Source organism: Hemibagrus wyckioides, linkage group LG24, assembly GCF_019097595.1.
Source record: "Hemibagrus wyckioides isolate EC202008001 linkage group LG24, SWU_Hwy_1.0, whole genome shotgun sequence".
NCBI lineage: Eukaryota > Metazoa > Chordata > Actinopteri > Siluriformes > Bagridae > Hemibagrus > Hemibagrus wyckioides.
In genome coordinates this window covers 18,396,771-18,418,500 of record NC_080733.1, presented here as the reverse complement: position 1 = coordinate 18,418,500, position 21,730 = coordinate 18,396,771, and the positions used below count along the sequence as shown (strand labels likewise).

The following is a 21,730-nucleotide window of genomic DNA, read 5'->3' as shown; positions in this document are numbered from 1 at the left end:
TCGGGCTCGGTAGGCATGGGCTCGTCCACGGGACCTCGAGGGGGCCGCTCTTCTGGCCTCCTTTTCTCTCCATAGGCCCCTGTGTCTGGCAGCCGGGTGCCCTGGGGCCGGCGGGGAGGTGGTCAGAAATCTGCCTTCCGTAGGTCCCGGCCGATCTCAAGGGTTGCCAGTGCACACTCCAGCCCATCGAGGAGCTCTCTCAGGGAGGTGGGATTACGCAGCCCCATGGCCTTGCGCTCCTCCGAAGGGAGGGCTCGCAGGAACCGGTCCATGGCCACCCGCTCGGTGACCTCTTTGGCCGACAGCTGGTCTGGTTGTAGCCACCGGCGGCAGCAGTGAAGGAGGTCATCCATCTCAGCCCGGGGGTTGGCGCTGGGGTCGTACCGCCATTTATGGAAGTCCCCGGCCGCACTGACTGGAGATCGGCCGCACCGGGTGAGGACTTCGGCCCTTACCAGCTCGTAGTCCTGTGCTTCCTCCATTTCGAGAGCATAATAGGCCAGTTGGGCAGCCCCAGTGAGAAGGGGGGGTGAGCACGTTGGCCCAATCATGCCGTGGCCACTCTTCCCGTTCCGCCGTACACTCGAACGTCTTGAGGAAGGCCTCCACGTCATCCTCTGCTGTCATCTTTGTGAGGAGGCGCCGGGCAGCGTGGCCGGGGTCTGGGAGAGGGAACGCCACAGCATGGGGCCCTATTCGGAGCTCCTTTAGCTCTTCAGTGGTGGTTATCAGGCCCCGGGCTAACTCCCGTGTAGCCTCCTACTGGTGGATACTTGTCTCTAGCAGGTGCTTTAGAATGTGCTCCAGGCTGACCGCAGGAGCCTGTTCTGCGTCGCCTGCCCGCAAGCTCCACCAGTGTAGTGCACTGAGCGGGGACAGAGAACAACACACAGAGCCCAGGAGCACGTCAACACCAGCTTTTAATTACTCCGAACTGAAAGTAGGGAAGACAGGAACTCAGGTTAGCAAGAGGGCAGAGGAAAAAAAAAGACAAAAAAAAGGATAGCCAACTAAGGAGATTCTTCCCTGAAAGGGCGCCTAGGCCAGGAAGGACTAACAGCAGCAGCAGCGTCCTGGCGAAGGCTGAAAATGGCTGGGGACGGCAGGTGCAGATCCAGGAGGGGCTGAGCTTCAGTGGTTCCACGAAGGCCTTGCTTTAGTCCGAGCTGCCTGCAAAACAAAACACACCATCCCTATTAGTCCAGCAGGGGGTTTCCCCCTACCTTCTGGGGGCTGGCGGGGCCAGCCTCTCTGTTATGTTGCTCAGCTGGAGGGTGAATAGTTTAGCGGCGCTTCTGATTGGCCCAGAGCGTTTTGGCGCGCTTTCTCCTGCTCCGCCCTGCACTCCAATTTAGTGGCGCTAGCCATGGTGCTGATCCGCTTCCGTCTATGCGGGCGCCACTGTCCAGGGTGCTGCACCACTGCAGCTTGTGTTTTCCAGGGAGAGGGAGGGGGCGAGGAGCGACTCTCTTCTGCATGCGTGCGGCGGTGTGCGCAGCGCCGTCACAACACACACACAATACTTCACACTAAAGCAGTGGTGTCCATGTGTTTAAATGTCTATACAGGTCCCTCTGCTGGATGATGGGGGAAACAGCGGGCAATGTTGTAACATATTCAGTGCTGTGCAAATGTTTTAGTCAGATATGAAATGAAATGCTACAATGTAATTTAACTTAATAATTATTTTTATCAATTTACAAAATGGAAAGTGAGCGAACAGAAATGAGCATTTTAATGTGACTACCTTTTGGCTTCAAACCAGCATCATGCACATATTTTACACTTGCACAAAGTCAGGGATTTTGTAGGAAAAGTCAGGCACCTGATTAACCAGTTATACCAAGCAGGTGTTAATGATAATTTTCATATGAAATTTCATATGTAGGTTGAAATACAGTTGTTACCTGAAACAGAAACAGCTGTGTAGTAGCTTGATACTCTATGTGGAACATCCAAAATCTGCCACCACGGTTAGATTGTGGAAGATAGTTTCATGTCACAGGTTCTACACTATGGCAAGATTGAGCACTACAATAAGACACAAGACTTATCTGTATAACAGTTAAGTTTTGTGTCATAATATATAATAACCAGCCTGTCAAGTCTATGATTTGAACTCAGCAGGAAAACACAAGGGAAAAGGGGAAACATTTGGAGTCCAGGCCATGTCAAACAGAAATTCTAACACATTCTTTTCTGAAATGTCACATTTTAGAAGAAACAGAATACTTGTTCCGAAAGCATATTAAATGACTGTTCTGTAAGCAAGTAACATAGGCGTAAAAAGAAGAGAGTTTAGTCTGAGGGTGTGAGAGTAAAGAGAAAGCTTTTAATGAAAGTGTAAAGTGTTAGCCAATTTGAACCTCTGGGTTTATGTTCTGCAGTGTCTGTTCATGTTAATGAACATGTACTCAAAAAATACAGTTGTTGATATACAATATGGAGAAACTATTTATAATCAGAGTATGTGAGCAATAAGAACAGGACTTAATTTGATAAATGTGCAGCATAATGAATGTTACAGTACAGTAGCTTATATCAAATATACAATATGTAGAAACAAATTTATTTAATGAAAGACTAGTGGAATGTATTGTGATAATACAATATTGTGAATGTGTTCAGGAACAGTACATTAGCTTATATTAATCTCATGTTCAGTGGCCAAATCACATTTGTGTTTTCCAGTGTCTGTTACTGTTAATGAAAAATGTAAAATATGTCTTAAAAAAATTTAAAGAAATCACTAAACTGTTTCGATATTGTGGTTCAGTGTAACCCAGGTAAATAGACCAGACTCACCATTACCCAGCTATGTCTCCATGAATAGTGATCCGTCTATGGATGTTTTTCTTACATTCAAAGATGGCGAGCCCTCACCTGGACACAGGTAATAATGCCTGAACTATGTTTTATGAGTAAACCAATTGAGGCAAGTGCAAAGCTTGTCTGTGAAGCAGATTTACTGTATTCTCTCAAGTAACCTCTTTTAGGATGTAACCTTTCACCACTATCACTGAGATACATTAAACATATAATATAACAGGAAATATAATAAGGAGACATGGTCCAATACTCATATGGAGGTCTGTAATATCACTTTAGCAACAGGAGGGTATGGAGATTTACTATATTGTTATTTATAAACTCTCAATTTGTTGATTAGGGTAAAATCTAAACTCTTATTGATCTATAGAACATACACATCAGAATAGCAGATCATGAGAATTCTTTCAGGAAGCCACGTTTAGGACATAGTCTTTCACCAACAATTCTGAGGTACATTAAACATATAACAGTTAAGTGTTTTGCCAAAAAATATAAGAACTAGCCTGTTGAAAATATGATTTGAACTCCAGTCAGCAGGAAAACATGAAAGTAAAGGGGAAACCTCATAAATACAGCTGTGGATATACAAAATGAAGAAACTATTTAGAGTCAGATTATTTTATTATTATAATATATAATATCTATCTATCTATCTATCTATCTATCTATCTATCTATCTATCTATCTATCTATCTATATATATATATACATATATATATTATAATAATAATATAATATAATAATATAATATATAACTTAAATTTTCAATGCTGTTTCCATATTTTTCTTCTTCAGTGTAACCCAGGTAAAGAGACCAGACTCACCATTACGCAGCTATTTCCCCATGAAGAGTGATGCGTCTATGGATGTTTTTCTTACATTTGAAGATGGAGAGCCCTCACCTGGTAACAGGTAATAACAACTCTGTGCACTTTGGGTTTTTTTTATGAATAAACCAATTTGGTGAAAGGGCAAAGCTTGTGGGCACTATGGATTAGGGTGAAACATATTATCTTCTGAAACATTTTTTAGAAGAAACAACATATGTGGGCTGGTAGCACATAAAATGACATGACTGTGCTGTAAGCAAGTAACACAGGTGTAAAAAAGGGAGATATTTTATTCAGAGTAGATACAAATAAAGTGCGTAAATAAATTGTCACAGCACAATACATGCCACAAAACATGTTCATTATCTAGTACTGGGCTGTGGGGTGTTAGGAAACAGCCTTGAAGTTGCAGATGCAAATGCAGGTCAGTTTATTAGAAATGTTCCAAAAGGTAAACCGGCAAATAGGAATGTGATAGTGAGCATGTGTGCTGGGAACTGTAGTTTATGGCAGCCATGTTTGTAGGCCAATTGACACTCACATGACACATTCACATTGCTTTTTTGTCTACCTCTAAATGAAAAAAAAAATAATTTGCCTAAGTATTTCAAAACACTTCTGTTCTAACTCCAACATGTACAATCTTGTTCTAATATAATTTAATATTGATAAAAATAAATATAACACTTAATTCTGGGTTTCATACAGTTTCCTGCAGATGGATGGGACCAGAAAGGTCCAGAAGATTATCACAGATCCAGGGTAAGATCATGACCGTCCACATGACAATGACAGTTTCATCCTGGTATTGTGCTTCCTTCCATTCATTTGCTGCTACAGCGTTCCAGACCCACCTGCAATAAACGAAAATCCGCAATACATGGACGCCACCCCCAAATGCTTTTTATCTTATTGTTTAAGCCGTAAATTACCCTCCCACACTCTTTACACACACAGAGAAAACATTTGCAAAAATATAGCGAGATGAATTTTGGGTAAATTCATAAAAATATCACATTCATAGTGAGTATCTGTATGTATGTACTGTATGTATGTATGTTCCTAGCCAGAAGCCTTAGAAGGTGCAGAGTGTTTGAGCGACATAATTGGGCTTGCAGAAAAACTGTAAAAATACAGCATACCCAGAACAAACCGAAACACGGTACAGTGACACACGAAGAACTGGGATGCTGGAGAATTCTGCTTCCCTTTCCCCAACTGCACGCATAGCCAGCAACAGCCAATCACAACCATGATTAAATGAATGGGGCATTCCGATTGGCCAGACTCGTTCCTCCATCCATACTGTATTTTGATTTTCAGCATCCCTAAACAATGCTTTCCTAAACAATGCTATGCTGTACAGTATTTGATATATTATTAAAATTTTACTTTACTTTAATTAGTGTTTATATTTTGTAATTAATAATTATATTTTTATTAATAAATTACCATATTTCAACATAAATACAATTCACTATAAGGTTTGCGGATACCGTGATATACTGGAAAAATCCGCAAAAAAAATTTGTTATGTTCCAAATAAAAATATGAACCGTGATATAGAGGGGGATTACTGTATTCTAAACAAACTGTATTTCCATAAATGGATGAGATTATCTAATGCTTAAACTGTAGTTTGGACTGAAATAAGAGCTTGTAATTGAGGTCTTACCAAATTTCTTTCCCACACCATCATATTACAGGTGTGAACCTTCATCTGCTGGAACTGATGTTCAGGGAAACTACAAATTAAATCTGATGAAGAAGTTTTATCATGTAAATGATGTGATAACAAACCAAGGAAACCAAACACTTCTTAACGAAATCTACACAGAGCTCTACATCACAGAAGGAAAAAGTGGAAAAGTCAATAATGAACATGAGGTGAGACAGATTGAGGCAGCATCCAGGAGAGCAGCAACAGAGGAAACACCAATCAAATGCAATGACATCTTTAAACCTTTATCTGAAGAAGACAAACCCATCAGGAGCGTTCTGACAAAGGGAGTTGCTGGCATTGGAAAAACAGTCTCTGTGCAGAAATTCATTCTAGACTGGGCTGAAGGGAAAACAAATCAGGATGTTTATCTCATATTTCCACTTCCTTTCAGAGAGCTCAATCTGATGAAGGACCAAAAACTGAGTCTGATGAAGCTTCTTCATTTCTTTAAGGAGATAAAAGAAACAAACTTTTCCAGTCTGCACAAAGTTCTGTTCATTTTTGATGGTTTGGATGAGTGTCGTTTCCCTCTGGATTTCCAGAACACAGTGAGAGTGTGTGATGTAACTGAATCAGCATCAGTGAATGTGCTGCTGATAAACCTGATCAAAGGGAATCTGCTTCCCTCTGCTCTCATCTGGATCACCTCCCGACCTGCAGCAGCTGATCAAATCCCCTCTGAGTGGATTAATCGAGTCACAGAGGCACGAGGGTTCAATGACCTACAGAAGGAGGAATATTTCATTCAGACAAACATCATCAAGAAAAAGTACACAGAGAGCAGAGAGGCAGATAAAGAAATGGTTCTGAAACTGGGTAAACTGGCTTTCAGGCAGCTGATGAAAGGAAACCTGATCTTCTATGAGGAAGACCTGAGAGAGTGTGGCATTGGTGTGACTGAAGCATCAGTGTATTCAGGTGTGTGTACACAGATCTTCAGAGAGGAGTTTGGACTTCACCAGAGTAAAGTGTACTGCTTTGTTCATCTGAGCATTCAGGAGCACCTCGCAGCTCTGTATGTACACCTGAAATTGATGATTGAAAAGAAAAATGTTTTTAAAAAGACAACAACCAACATACTGAGGCCAAAATTTACAATCTCAGATGTACACAAGAGTGCTGTAGATCAGGCTTTAAAGAGTAAAAATGGACATCTTGACCTTTTTCTTCGCTTTCTTCTGGGTCTCTCACTGGAGTCCAATCAGTCCCTCTTACAAACCATAGTGAGACTCAGAAGAAGTAGCTCCAACCATAACCAGGAAACAGTTCATTACATCAAGGAGAAGATCAGAGAGAATCCCTCAACAGAGAAATCCATCAATCTGCTCCACTGTCTGAATGAACTGGGAGATCATTCTCTAGTTGAGGAAATCCAACACTACCTGAAGTCTAGAAATTTACAACAAAACAAACTTTCTCCATCTCAGTGGTCAGCTGTGGTGTTTATGTTACTGACCTCAGTGCAGGAACACAATGTGTTTGTCCTGAATAAATATATTAACAATCACTGTACATCAGACAAGGTTCTTCTGAAGCTCCTGCCTGTGGTTGCAGCATCCAGAAAAGCTGAGTAAGTAATGTTGAATAAACTGTTACAACATTCTTACAGCATACTGTACATACAAGAAACAAGTCTTTGTCAGACCTGAAAGATAAAATAAGAGTTTTTAATGCACGACATGGCCAAAAGTTTGTGGGCACCTGAACGTCACAGTTGCTCATTCCAGAATAATTCCCCTTTGAACCACTCCAGCCACAGGGCTCAAGCCAGAGACAGGCTGACCATCCATGCAGCTCGTTAAAAGCCAAGGTCCCACCCAAGTAGAGGGGTTTGGGTTGGCCCTAAATGCAGCCCCTCATATGTCAGGCCTGTTTCTACCGGCCACCCTTCGTTGGGGCAAGGACAGACAAGCGGGCCTCCAAGTCGTTATTGACTCAGGGGCTGCAGGTAATTTCATTGATGAAAAACTAACCCGCCGGCTGGGCCTACCACTAGAGAATCTCTCACATCTACTGCCAGTTGCCGCCCTGGATAGCCGGATAATCTCCCAGACAGCCCAACTTACCCTGCATATTGGGCATCACACAGAGCTCATTACCCTGTTTGTCACTACGGTCCCTGAACTCGGCCTCATCCTAGGTTTCCCCTGGCTGCAGCTACATAACCCCCCACATAGACTGGTCCACGGGCTCTATTTCCATTTGGGGGCCTCAATGCCCTCAGAGCTGCCTCAGGGGCCTCCAAACCTCACCTCCTACTGTAGAGGAATCTGTGGACTTGGCGGGCATACTGGAGGTTTATTGGGACCTTAAAATGGTCTTCTCCAAGCAAAAGGCCCAAACCTTGCCACCTCATAGGCCCTTTGATTGTGCCATCAACCTGCTCTCAGGGGTAGCTCCTCCCCGGGGAAGGTTATTCTCCCTTTCTCCTCCAGAACAGAAAGCCATGCAGGAATATATCCAGGAGGCCCTGTCCTTAGGCTTCATCTGCCCATCTACCTAACCAGCAGGCGCAGGCTTCTTCTTCGTCAAGAAGAAAGATGGGGGAAATTTGTCTGGACGGGCAAAGCACAGCAGGCATTCGAGCTCTTAAAGGACAAGCTGATCTTGGCCCATGTCCTTCAAATGCCTGACCCCGGGTCCCAAACTATAGTCGAGGTGGATGCCTCCAACATTGGGGTGGGAGCAGTCCTGCCCCAATGCTCAGGCCCAAAAGGGGAATTGCATCCATGCGCGTATTTCTCCCATTGGCTGACCGCCCCTGAGAGGAACTATGATGTGGGGGATTGTGAGCTCCTGGCTGTAAAATTGGCCTTGGAGGAATGGAGACACTGGCTAGAGGGAGCCAGCCAACCATTCCTCATCCTCACTGATCATAAAAACCTGACATGCATCCAACAGGCCAAGCATCTGAATCTGCGACAGGCCAGATGGTCCTTGTTCCTTTGCCCGCTTTGAATTCATATTGTCTTTTAAACCGGGGTCAAAGAATCTTAAGCTGGATGCACTTTCACGCCAGTGGGATCCTCCATCTCCTGACCCTGCCCCCCAGCCCATAGTTCCAGCATACAAGATAGTGGCATCTTTACGCTGGGGCTTGGAGGAGGTGGTCTGCCGCATGCTCCAGCAGGAGCCAGATCCAGGAGGAGGTCCACCAGGCAAGCTTTATGTTCCTCGGTCTGCCTGACCACAGGTTCTCACCTGGGGTCATACCTCTCCCTTTGCAGGGCACCCGGGGGCAGTCCGGACTCTGGAGTTCCTACGGCGTAGGTTCTGGTGGCCTGCTATGGACAGGGATGTCCGGGCCTATGTGGTAGCCTGCCAAACTTGTGCTTGTAATAAGGAGCCTTGGGCCTGCTTCACCCACTCCCCATACCATCTCGGCCTTGGTCCCACCTTTCGTATCTCAAGGGATGACAGTCATCCTTGTGGTGGTGGACCGGCAGAAGGCCAGGGTGGCACTGCAAGCTGCTGTCCGGAAAAGCGCTTGTGCGGCCAACCGCAAAAGACATATGGCTCCCACATTCCGTCCCGGCCAGCGGGTCTGGCTGGCGACTAAAGATCTGCCACTGTTGGTGGAGTCCAACAAATTGCCCCCTCGCTATATCAGTTCATTTAAGGTCCTAAGGCGGATAAACCCGGTGGCCCACCACCTGGAGCTTCCTCGCTCCATGAGAATTAATCCAACTTTTCATGTGTATAGGCTGAAGCCGTTTCTCTGTAGTTCCCTGGCGCCTACTGCTGAACCAGCCCCCCCACCACCGCGTATCATTGATGGATCCCCTGCCTTTACGGTTCGGCCAATCTTGGACTCCCATCGTCATCGCCGGGGCGTACAGTATTTGGTGGACTGGGAGAGGTATGGTCTAGAGGAGCGCTCATGGGTGCCAGCTCGCCACATCCTAGACCCTGACCTGACTTCCGGTCAAGGACCTAGAGCCTTTCTGTTATAACAAGCACCACTCTTCTGGAATGTTTCCACTCAATATTGGATTGTGGCTGTGGGGATTTGTGTTCATTCAGCTACATAAGCCTTAGTGAGATCCCAAATATGTTCACTGGTGTTGAGTTCAGGGACACTCAGTTCAATACAATCCATTTCAATTGTATTTATAAAACACTTCAAACAATGGACATTGTCACAAATCAGCTTTGTTTTTATTCCCTGTGTTTAATAAGCAAGATGCGTTGGTGGAGTTCCAACTTTGTAGTAACAGTTTAGGGGAGAAGAACATATGGGTGTGATGGTCAGGTGTCCATATACTTTTGGCTATATAGTGTACATTGCATATGGAAAAAAACAAAGTGTTAAATAGTATTAGAGGAAAATAGTGGAGAACGGTGTTGTGATGCAGACGAACATGCAGCAGTGTAACTGAAATGATCTGTAATTGATTTTTTTTTACAATTAACAGTAAAGTATATTATTCCTCTTACACAAAAAGAATTTGTTCACCAAACAAGTTATTACTGATTTAGATGAGACAGCTGCCTGCCTTTCCTCTTTTGATAACATACACACACACACACACACACACACACACATGCACACACATGCACAAAAAAACTGTTCATATCACTCCACTTCACTGTGTTCACAACATTCCATTTCTACTGAGAGTTTGTTACACTGAAGTCATTACTACAGTAGAGTTAGTGACATCATCGGTGGACATGGCAAGCAATACATTTTTTATGAGTATAATTTATGACTTAAAATATTAAAGCTCATTAAATGAAGATGAAAAGGAAGAAGTGACGCCAATTTCACCAGAATTTTGAATGGAAATGTTCAAATCACTGTGGGCCCTAATGAGCAGCAAGTCTACAGCCGAATCACAGCCGATAATCAGTATAGTGACACTTTCATTTACAACCCCAAAGTTCTTCACTTGAAAATAATAAGACAAAAAAAGCACAAAGCATATTATATTGTAAAAAAAAAAAAAAAGAAGGTGTAAAGTTGTCTTTTGTGGAAAATGTTCTGAATATTAAAAGGTGCTTGAACTGAAGACTTCTTCCATAAATCTGACATAAGTCACCATACAAAAATCTATACCGTATCACTATTATATTCAGGTTAGAGGACATGTTATATTGTACACTGTTAATGTATCATATATTTTGTTCTTTTCTGTAGGTTTAATAATTGTGGCCTAAATGAGGAAGGTTTTGCAGCTTTGGTCTCAGTGCTCAGCTCTGAATCCTCCAATCTGAGAGAACTGGATCTGTCTAGGAATAAAATCAGAGACTCAGGAGTGAAGTGTCTCTCTGCTGTACTGGAGAATCCTGACTGTAAACTGGAGACACTGGGGTAAGATCATCTCTGCTGGATGTCTACTGGTCTCAGCCAGTGGTGGAAATGTCTTCAATAAAAAGGAAAATTGTAAAAAGCAACAATTTTGATTTTACAGATGTCAGGTAACATCCTGGTAATTCAATTCAATTCAATTCAATTCAATTTTATTTGTATAGCGCTTTTAACAAAGAGCATTGTCTCAAAGCAGCTTTACATGAACCACATAAGAAAACAACAAACATATGAACAGACAAACAGACAGACAGTCCTAGATGTTATCCCAAGTGAGCAAGCCTGAGGTGACTGAGGCGACTGTGGCAAGGAAAAACTCCCTTAGAATTAAACTATCAGGGATTTTCCTCCTGCACTGAGCACTGTGTGATGAAGAACTCAACATTCATAAAGACTCTCGCAGTGCTATGGCCCGCACTTCTGTGTTGTCATGTGCTTGTTTGGTTTATATTGCTGATTGTGTTTTTGTTTTGATTCATGTCTTGTCTCCACCCATGTCCTGTCATTGGTTGTCTCCCTCATGGTTACGATCTCCTGACCTCTGCCTGTTTCCTGTTCTGATTTTGGATCATATTTTGGATTTGTCTGCTCTGCTTTAAAACTTTAAGATAAAACCATAATTTAATATAAAACCAAAATTAACTTTAAAGTGCATTTTCTGTAAAAAAAAAAAAAAAAAAAACAGAAAAAAAAAGAAAAAAAAAGAATAAATCTTCACTGGAACCAGCTAAATGTCCAAACAAAAATAAAAAATATTGAAATATGTCATATATTCCTCAAAATATTAATACATTTGGTCCCACTGAAGACTGACACACACACGCTTATGCACAATAAACAAATTTTACTGACTTACGGCTTTCATATATAAATCATGATTAAATACTAAGTTTATAGACTAATTAGATTAAAGACTATTGTAACTCTTTGATGAATAAGTTCTTACTGATCTGTGTCCTGAACTGAGAGAGTGAAGAGTGTGTCATTGTCTCTCTGCAGGTTGTCTGGTTGTGAAATCTCAGATGAAGGCTGTGATGCTCTGACTTCAGCTCTGAGATCAAACCCCTCACACCTGAGAGAACTGGATCTGTCTGTGAATAAACTCAGAGACTCAGGAGTGAAGTGTCTCTCTGCTGTATTGAAGAATCCTCACTGTAACCTGGAGACACTGAGGTAAGATCATCTCTCTGAAAGTCACATGATCTGATCCTCAGTAAGACACATTCTCTAATAGAGAGACTGAAACAGGGGTTTTAGGTTCAGTATCAAATATCCTGAGGAGGAAAATCATTTCAGAGCATGTTTAATCTTTTTTCCTACTGATATGATCACACTATTTATGTAATCAGCCATTCATGGCTGAGTTTCCCGAAAGCATCGAAATACCTTATTGTTTAATGGTAATGTGAGCATGACTTTGAACTCTCTCTTTCCGAGAATTTGTCATTTTTCTGATGTAGATTTTTCAAAAGTAAAATCTTTCGATAATAAAATAAATCATTTTAGTCTGGCAGAAAAATGTCCAGGAATATGGTAGAGTTGTTAGTTTTGTCATTTATACTTTTTCATGGTTTGAGAAATTCTGTTCTGAATCAATTATGTAACTTTTTCAGATCTTTTCACACACTATAAACAAATAACACAATCTCTATTCATTTTTTTGTTACTGCTGTTTAAAATGTCAAACATGATTCACAGTAACACACAATGATTTAGACCAGCTCAACAGGTTCTTCTGAAAGTTCTTCATCCTCTCTATGACACTAGCCACCATCCCACCCTGTATGAAATCAGCTACCATCCTTTTTTCCTAAAAACCAATAGCCTTAATGACTACAGACCATTTACACCTTCACGAATATTCATGAAGCGCTTTTGAGAGACTGGTCTCACAACACATGAAATTCAGTCTGCCCCCTACCTTTAACCCACATCAGTTTGCAGACAGTCAGACCCACAGAAGAAGCCATGGCCATAGACCTTCACACTGCACTGAGCCACATAGAACTCCAGGGAACTTATTTAAAAATGCTCTTCATAGACTACAGCTCAGCTTTTAACATGATCATCTCAGATATCCTATTCAGCACACTGGCTTTACTAGACCTGTCTCTTCTTTATAACTATGTAAAGGTCACAATCTGCCAAAAATCTGTTAATCTTGGTTCTCACAACTTTTTACCATTATGCACAGCATCGGCTCTCCACAAGATAGTATGCTGAGCCCACTACTCTGCTCTTTGTATGCATACAGTATGACTTTACTTCTGCCCATCCCACCAAGACCATCAATAAATTTGTGATTGACACCAAAGTGATCAGACTCATTTCAGGAGGTGATAAATCAGCTTACAGAAATGAGGTCCAGAAACTGGCAGTGTGATGCTTAGATAACAACCACCATAAAAACAAAAGTAAAGGGAAAGGGTCAACAGCTTAAAATTCCTGGTAGTTCACATATCCGATGATCTCTCCTGGTCTGCCAACACCAAAGTAGTCATCAAAAATGCACAGCAGTGGCCACACTCAATCTAATACATTTATATATTTATAAACAACACTATTCAACCCCCTGCCCTAATCCCCAAACCCTATTCAGTCTGTTCTCGTTTTTAAATCCATGCAAGTAGAAAGTCTGGAAATCAAGATCAGATATCCAAGTTGAAGAAGACTGAGTTCATAGATCCAAGTATTTATCCAGTGGTTGCTCAGAATGCAGAAGCATGCTAGTTCCAGTCTCATGTGTCAGAGACAGTGAAAAGTCTAGAAAAACAGAAACAGTGTCAGATAGATCCTGTCCACAACTGAACAGGAATCCCCACTGTAAACTGGAGACATTGAGGTAAGATCATCTCTCTGAGAGTCACACGAAACATTCTCTAATAGTGCAATCGAAGCAGAGGTTTTAGGCTCAGCATCAAATATCACGAGGAGGAAAATTTTATTCCGTTTTCACTGATGTTTTTCCTGATCTGATCACAGTATTTCTGTATTCAGTGTGTTTAGTAGTATAAACAGATATGGACCGGGTTTAATGGTAGAGCAAGCATCATTGAACACTCTCTCTCTACCAGTTAACATGATCTTAACTTTGAAATGTTTTAGGAACCTAAACCCTGATTGTTCTTGTAAATATAACTAAATTTGAATTACACATGTGCACACACAAACACAATAAATCTAATTTGTTATTTGGTGATTATTCTCATATCATTTATAAGATTTTGTATTTAATTGTGATTTACGACTGCAGTGACTCTTTAATGAAAAAGTTCCTGCTGAACTGATCTGTGTCCTGAACTGAGAGTGAAGAGTGTGTCATTGTCTCTCTGCAGGTTGTGTAATTGTAAAATCTCAGTTGAAGGCTGTATTGATCTGGCTTCAGCTCTGAGATCAAACCCCTCACACCTGAGAGAACTGGATCTGTCTGTGAATAAACTCAGAGATTTAGGAGTGAAGTGTCTCTCTGCTGTACTGAAGAATCCTCACTGTAAACTGGAGACACTGAGGTAAGATCATCTCTCTGAGAGTCACATGACCTGATCCTCAGTAAGACACATTCTCTAATAGTGAGACTGAAGCAGAGGTTTTAGGTTCAGCATCAAATATCCTGAGGAGGAAAATTTCATTCTGTTTTCACTGAAGTTCTTCCTGATCTGATCACAGTATTTATGTATTCAGGGTGTCTAGTAGTATAAACAGATCAGGACCAAGTTTCGGAAAAGCATTACCAAACAAACATCATAGTTTAATGGTAGAGCGAGCATCACTTTGAACACTCTCTCTCCCAGTTAACATGATCTTAACTCTGAAATGCTTTTTACGAAACTCAGTCCTGATTGTAAATTGTATTAAATTGAATGTATCACACACACACACACACACACAGGACCCCAATTATGAATCTTTTAGTAAAGTTGTGTCTAAATGTTTGTGTAAAATGTTATGTTTGCCAAACTGAACTAAACATTTCTGACAGAAAGTCGGATTTTCTTTGTTCTCGTGTGTTTATGTTGATCACAGTAATGTTTCATGTGCGTTCCTGACACAACTCATTTACATGTAGTGACACACACACACATAAACTCCACAGTATATTCCACATATATAAGAGCAGTAATCCATCCAAATGATATAAACTGAGAGAGTGAAGAGTGTGTCATTGTCTCTCTGCAGGTTGTATAGTTGTGAAATCTCAGGTGAAGTCTGTGCTGCTCTGACTTCAGCTCTGATATCAAACCCCTCACACCTGAGAGAACTGGATCTGTCTTGGAATAAACTCAGAGACTCAGGAGTAATGTGTCTTTCTGATCTACTGGAGAATTCTTACTGTAAACTGGAGACACTGAGGTAAGATCATCTCTCTGGGAGTCATGTGACCTGCAGAGGTTTTAGGTTCAGCATCAAATATCCTGAGGAGGAAAAGCATTTCATTTCAGTCCACACTGAAGTTCTTCCTGATCTGATCACAGTATTTATCTATTCAGTGTGTGTAGTAGTATAAACAGGTCAGGACCGAGTTTCCCAAAAGCATCAGAGCACAAACATCATAGTTTAAAGGTAGAGTGAGCATCACTTTGAACACTCTCTCTCCCAGTTAACATGATCTTAACTCTGAAACTCAGACCTGATTGTTCTTGTAAATTTGATTAAATTGAATCTAACAATTCCATTCATTTGTATAGCACTTTTAACAATGGAGATTGATTCAAAACAGAATACACAAACATACACACACACAGAACCCCAATTATGAATCTTCAGTAAAGCTATGTGCAAATGTTTGTGTAAGCCAAACTGAACTGAACATTTCTGACAGAAAGTCTGATTTTCTTTGTATTCGTGTGTTTATGTTGATCATGGTAATTTTTCACGTGTGTTCCTGACACAACTCATTTACATGTAGTGACACACTCACACACACACACACACACACACATAAACTCCACAGTATATTCCAGATATAAAAGTACAGTAATCCATTCAAATGATATAAACTGAGAGCGTGAAGAGTGTGTCATTGTCTCTCTGCAGGTTGCGTGGTTGTGAAATCTCAGGTGAAGGCTATGCTGCTCTGACTTCAGCTCAGTTATCAAACCCCTTACACCTGAGAAACCTGGATCTGTCTGGGAATAAACTCAGAGACTCAAAAGAATCAGCTCTTCAGTCTTAAGCTACAGAACCTGAGGTGATTTACATTTATTTCAGAAAATCAAAACTTAAAATATCCAAATATCTAGACTTGTTTGACACTTTTTATTTACTGAAGAAAAAGTTTCAGTAACCTGGTCCTATTTCTATAAACAGCAACTAATTTTAATCTGGTTCATATTCAGTGAGTTACAAATTTTTGTTTTTCTTTACTTTTAGTATGTGAAGAATTTTCACCTGAACCACTCTGGCTGTTTTCCCCTGATCTCCCTCATCAACAAGGAGTTTCCACACACATAACTGTGTGTAACACATAAAACTCCAAGCAGCTCATCTGCAAAAATCAGACTTTTTCTTCATTCTGATGTTTGATGTAAACAATAACTCAAGCTCTTGACCTGCATCTGTATGATTTTACACATTGTGCTGCTGCCATCTGATTAGCTGAATATAAGCAGGTGTACTGAACAATGTGAGTGTAATATACTGAGTACAGTGGGTGGATGTCCAAGAACTTTCTGTAAGTTATTTATTTATTTAGTTGTTTGTTTATTTATTTATTTATTTATTTATTTACAAAGTACAAAATATTAACACTACTCTGCTCTAACTCTTCAAATCCAACAGGTTATTTTTAATTCATTATAAAATATACATTTTTAATTGGTAGATGCTCAAACCCCATGTAGTTTAGGGTTAGGGTTACAGTGAGCTGTTCTATAGAATAAAATGTACTGTAGAATTTCTAAATCATAAAAATCTGTCAGTTTCAACAGAGCCAGGATGCTATTTTAAAGCATTATAAAATGGACATTTTAAATTAGTAAATGATTAAACCCACTCAGCTGATCGCCATGAGCTACAATATGCTGAAAAAAGTTATTCTTTTGACATTAAATTTAAAAGATCTATTAACTGAATTAAGTTAAGACAAGATTAATCTAATATAAAATGCTCACTTCTAATGGTGATCTATTTTGCTCTAATAGAGGATTCACAGTGTTGCAGTGGGTAGCATTGGTACTTTACAGCACCAGGTTTCTGGGTTTGATCCTGTGCTTGGTTTAAGAGTTTCACATGCTCATGTGGGTTTCCTTTGGGTTCCTTTAAACTTGAAATTGAAATGTGTTAACCTTCTAGAAAAAAATAAAAAATTATACAATTAAAAAATTTAATTAATACAATTTTATTCAGCTCTGAACTGATATAAGTGGGTTTGATCATCTACCAATTTGAAATGTCCATTTTATAATACAGTAAATTAACCACCTGAAACAATTATACTGACTGATCCAGTGGCTTATAATTGCAATTGCTTTAAAATTCTGTAGAAAAGTCAATCATCTGTACTGTAAGTATAGAGTAGATTATTCATGGGTGTAGATCTGGTTTAGACATTTTGGGGTCGAAGTGTGAATCGGTATGATTTCCCATATTTTATCTAATTCAATTAAAAAACAAAGTAAACTGAATGAAGAAACTGTTTTTGTTATATCTGTTTATCTCTGTTTATCGTTGTTTATTGCTAATTTGCTGTATTGATTGTTATGGTTATACTGCAGTGAATTAGCTAGCTAGCTACAATATGTGTGGAATGTTGTTAGCTAGATTACACCATATTATCCTAACTCCTCCTGAGTACATTTCTACTGAGTATATTTTACTCTCCCACTGTGTCCAGCGATGCAAAATAGTGTACTGAACAGCTTTTCTCTTCCTCTTTAAAGCTAGCTGTGATCTGCTCCCACAGTCACATGGTTCATGCAACATGCTGCGAGGAGACAGTTGCAAGATACCAACTAGTGTGGGGCGGGGGGATGGGGGGGTTTGGCTTTTGGCATTCTTACATCTTATTTATTGTGACAACTCGAAATCGATTAGTAACATCAATAATGTTACAAAATAAATTACTTCTACAGTCATACACGTCTTAATATTTCATAGCGTTGCTCTTTAAACCTCATAGTTTTTCGCCATTTTTAATGTACAATATTATTTAAAAAGGTTTAGCCTGTATATTTATAAATATTAAGTGTTGTTTTGTTGTAACTTATTTATTTAAAATGATCAGTTTGTGTAAAAGTTATGTTGCTTTGTTTGTTCAGAAGCTATTACTGCTAAGTGTCTAAAAGCCGTGCACATAAAATTTACATGCGGCTCATTAGTAGTTCTTTAAAGAAGAATGACTGGTTTAACGGCAGTTCGCAGCTGGCCTGGATCTAGAGTAAAGTGGACACCGCCTGATTAGACCTTTGACCGCAACAAATGCAGTGATATTCTGCGAGATGTGCTGCTGTTCCTCCCCTGAGGATTTTTCCAATTATGAAAGAAACCACAATGCTATGTTAAAAAGCTAAATAAAAACATTCCACAAAACAACGACTGCTGACTGAAGGTGAGTGACCTCTCTAATAAACACACAAAAAAGAAGTATGTGTTTATAGTCTGTGTGTGTCTAGGTAACATAAAGAATTGCTTATATTTTTGCAAGGACAGTAGAAATATGAAATCATCAAAATAATAAGACTTTAATAGGCTGTAATTAATAAAAATAAAAATGAATTCATGAATGAAAATGAATGAAACCTTTAACATTTACAAATGTGAAATGTGTTTTATTAAAAATGGAGAATTTTTACTGCACGCTAAAGTCCACTCAGTACGATAACAACAACTAAAACACCCATGTATCCTTCACCTGTGAGCCCCCTATCGCTAGTTCCCAAATTCCCAGACCTGATCCTGGAAAACCTCCTGTCCTACACAGTTCAGTGTTTTCCTGATAATTAATGAAACTAATCAGCTAATTAACATCTTTACATTAACATTTGAATTACCATCTTTAGCACTAAACTGTACAGGACAATACAACTGTATTTTTTTTTAAAAAAAAGGTTATTATATGATCATTGTTTAAGAAACAAGAAACATAATTTATTCAGGGACTAATAAATGAATAATTTAATAATAATTAGTAACACCTGTATACCTGCTCATTATCTCACTTATCCAATCAGCCAATCATGTAGCAGCACAACATAAGAACAGCTCCAAATGCATATTGAAGCTTTAGGTGGAGAGTTAAAACATCACAACCCAGACCTGTAGTATTATGTTGAATTAAGTTAGCAGACACACATCACCAACATGCCAGAAAAAGAGCTGACATCAGAAGTTATGTACATTACTTTTGATTGTCTCTAAACGAGATGCTTAGGTCTGGTTTTGTCTGTTATCAATTTGATTTCAGGTGAGTGATTCTGTTATATCCAAGTTTAGTCTAGTGTTTATCACAGTCCTCCATACTCTCTCTCACATCACAATAAAGCTAAAGACTGCATAAATAATGCAGTCACTTGGCCTCATTTCAAGGTTCAAGGATCACAGAAGGTTTATTGTCATTCCAGACCATGTGGTACATGACAAGAAATAAAACTAAATACTGAGGTCCCAGTGATTGCAGCCAAAAATGTACAACTTAGAAAAAACTATAAATATATAACTGTAAAAGTCTAACTTAGAATGACTAGACAAGAGTAACAATGAAGAACAATCAATACAATGTGAAACAGTAAACTGTACAATGAGTGAATAATAAAAGTGTATATTCCCTTTGTTATTGCACATTACGGTCTGGTGTAGCAGTTATTGCACATAAAAGTCTGTGGTGTATGCACAACAGAATTCACAGTGTAAGGGTATTATTACACGTGAAAAGAGTTGAGAAGGAAGGAAGTTGTTTTTGTTCTGGCCCTAATGCTGCACAGCTTTCTTTCTGAGGGGAGGTAGGTAAACAGACTATGTGCAGGGTGGAGAGGTGGACCTTTATAATACAGGCAGTCCTATTTCTGCATCTGTTGATATAGATGTTCTCAACTGTTGGAAAACTGCTTTCAGAGATGCTCTGTGCAGACTTAAAAACCTGCTGCAAAGCCTTTCTGACTGCATCAGAACACTTTATTTATCAATATTTTTTCATGTGTAGAAATGTTTGCATAAGTCAAACCAAACTAGGATTTTCTACTGGATTTGTAAGTTTCAGAAATGCTAATTTCCTTCATACTCAAATTCATTTGTTAAAGAGTCATCCATAAATTGCCAGGCAAGTGCTGATCCAGGTAGATTTGAACTGACACCCACAAAACCCTGTCAAAGGCAAAGCTCACTCAGTGGAAATTACGTGTAATTGACAAAAACAGGATTTCTCAGGAGTATAAATGAAATTTATTAAAAGAAAATGGGTTAAAAGCTGCAAAAATATACAGTATCTCACAAAAGTGAGTGCACCCCTCTTGTTTTTGTAAATATTTTATTATATCTTTTCATGTGACAACAATGAAGAAATGACACTCTGCTGCAATGTAAAGTAGTGAGTGTACAGCTGTCACAGATCTGCAGGACTCTGTGACGTCACCACGCACCAATCACCTGAGCGCCGCCGGTGCACCTGCTGACAATTGCCCATAGACTATTTAAAGGCCATATTCGTCAGAGACGGTGGCAAGTATTGAAGACTGTTTTGAGTTTGCACGTTCGTGATTATGCTCTATGACTTGCTATCCTTAGTTTCTCCTGCAGTTGCTAGTTTCTAAGCGTTAATACGTTTTTCAGTTTGCTTCCTTGCTTTATGTTAAATAAAGCCTCGGTCTGTGTGAGCACAGCAACCTGAGTCCCCAGATTCTTCCCTCTCAACCTCTGACAACAGCCTGTATTACAATGTAAATTTGCTGCCCCCTCAAAATAACTCAACACACAGCCATTAATGTCTAAACTGTTGGCAACAAAAGTGAGTACACCCCTAAGTGTAGCCATTTACCCTCCCCAGTGTCATGTGACTCGTTAGTGTTTCAAGGTCTCAGGTGTGAATGGGAAGCAGGTGTGTTAAATTTGGTGTTATCGCTCTCACACTCTCTCATACTGGTCACTGGAAGTTCAACATGGCATCTCATGGCAAAGAACTCTCTGAGGGTCTGAAGAAAAGAATTGTTGCTCTACATAAAGATGGTCTAGGCTATAAGAAGATTGCCAAGACCCTGAAACTGAGCTGAAGCACGGTGGGCAAGACCATACAGCAGTTTTACAGGACAGGTTTCACTCAGAACAGGCCTCACCATGGTCCACCAAAGAAGTTGAGTGCACGTGCTCAGCGTCATATCCGGAGGTTGTCTTTGGGAAATAGACGTATGAGTACTGCCAGCATTGCTGCAAAGGTTGAAAGGGTGGGGGGTCAGCCTGTCAGTGCTCAGACCATACACCGCACACTGCATCAAATTGGTCTGCATAGCTGTCGTCCCAGAAGGAAGCCTCTACTAAAGATGATGCACAAGAAAGCCCGCATACAGTTTGCTGAAGCCAAGCAGACTAAGGACATGGATTACTGGATCCATGTCCTGTGGTCTGATGAGACCAAGATAAACTTATTTGGTTCAGATGGTGTCAAGCGTGTGTGGCGGCAACAGGGTGAGGAGTACAAAGACAAGTGTGTCTTGCTTACAGTCGAGCATAGTGGTGGGAGTGTCATGGTCTGGGCCTGCATGATTGCTGCCGGCACTGGGGAGCTACAGTTCATTGAGGTAACCAAGAATGCCAACATGTACTGTGACATATTAAAGCAGAGCATGATCCCCTCCCTTCAGAGACTGGGCCGCAGAGCAGTATTCCAATATGATAACTACCCCAAACACACCTCCAAGATGACCACTGCCTTGGTGATGGACTAGCCAAGCATGTCTCCAGACCTAAACCCTATTAAGCATCTGTGGGGCATCCTCAAACGGAATGTGGGGGAGCGCAAGGTCTCTAACATCCACCAACTCTGTGATGTCATCATGGAGGAGTGGAAGAGGACCCCAGTGGCAACCTGTGAAGCTCTGGTGAACACCA

At 40.5% G+C, this 21,730-nt stretch overlaps 1 protein-coding gene across 4 annotated transcripts in view; it reads left to right on the top strand.

Moving 5' to 3' along the window:
• The window catches only part of LOC131344726 (NLR family CARD domain-containing protein 3-like), a 28,157-nt gene extending 10,340 nt beyond the window's left edge, over positions 1-17,817 (top strand). For 2 of the 4 annotated variants that reach the window (XM_058377191.1, XM_058377190.1), the window contains 9 exons: positions 3,628-3,744; positions 4,371-4,424; positions 5,369-6,955; positions 10,526-10,699; positions 11,696-11,869; positions 14,032-14,205; positions 14,873-15,046; positions 15,731-15,884; positions 16,067-17,817. In XM_058377191.1, the coding sequence (XP_058233174.1) occupies positions 3,628-3,744; positions 4,371-4,424; positions 5,369-6,955; positions 10,526-10,699; positions 11,696-11,869; positions 14,032-14,205; positions 14,873-15,046; positions 15,731-15,869 (2,593 nt within the window). In that variant the 3' untranslated portion in view covers positions 15,870-15,884; positions 16,067-17,817. Of the gene's footprint in view, positions 1-2,776; positions 2,894-3,627; positions 3,745-4,370; positions 4,425-5,368; positions 6,956-10,525; positions 10,700-11,695; positions 11,870-14,031; positions 14,206-14,872; positions 15,047-15,730; positions 15,885-16,066 lie in introns of all 4 variants that reach the window. The other 2 variants (XM_058377189.1, XM_058377188.1) reach the window with 2 other exon arrangements.
• The last annotated feature ends 3,913 nt before the right edge of the window (positions 17,818-21,730 follow it).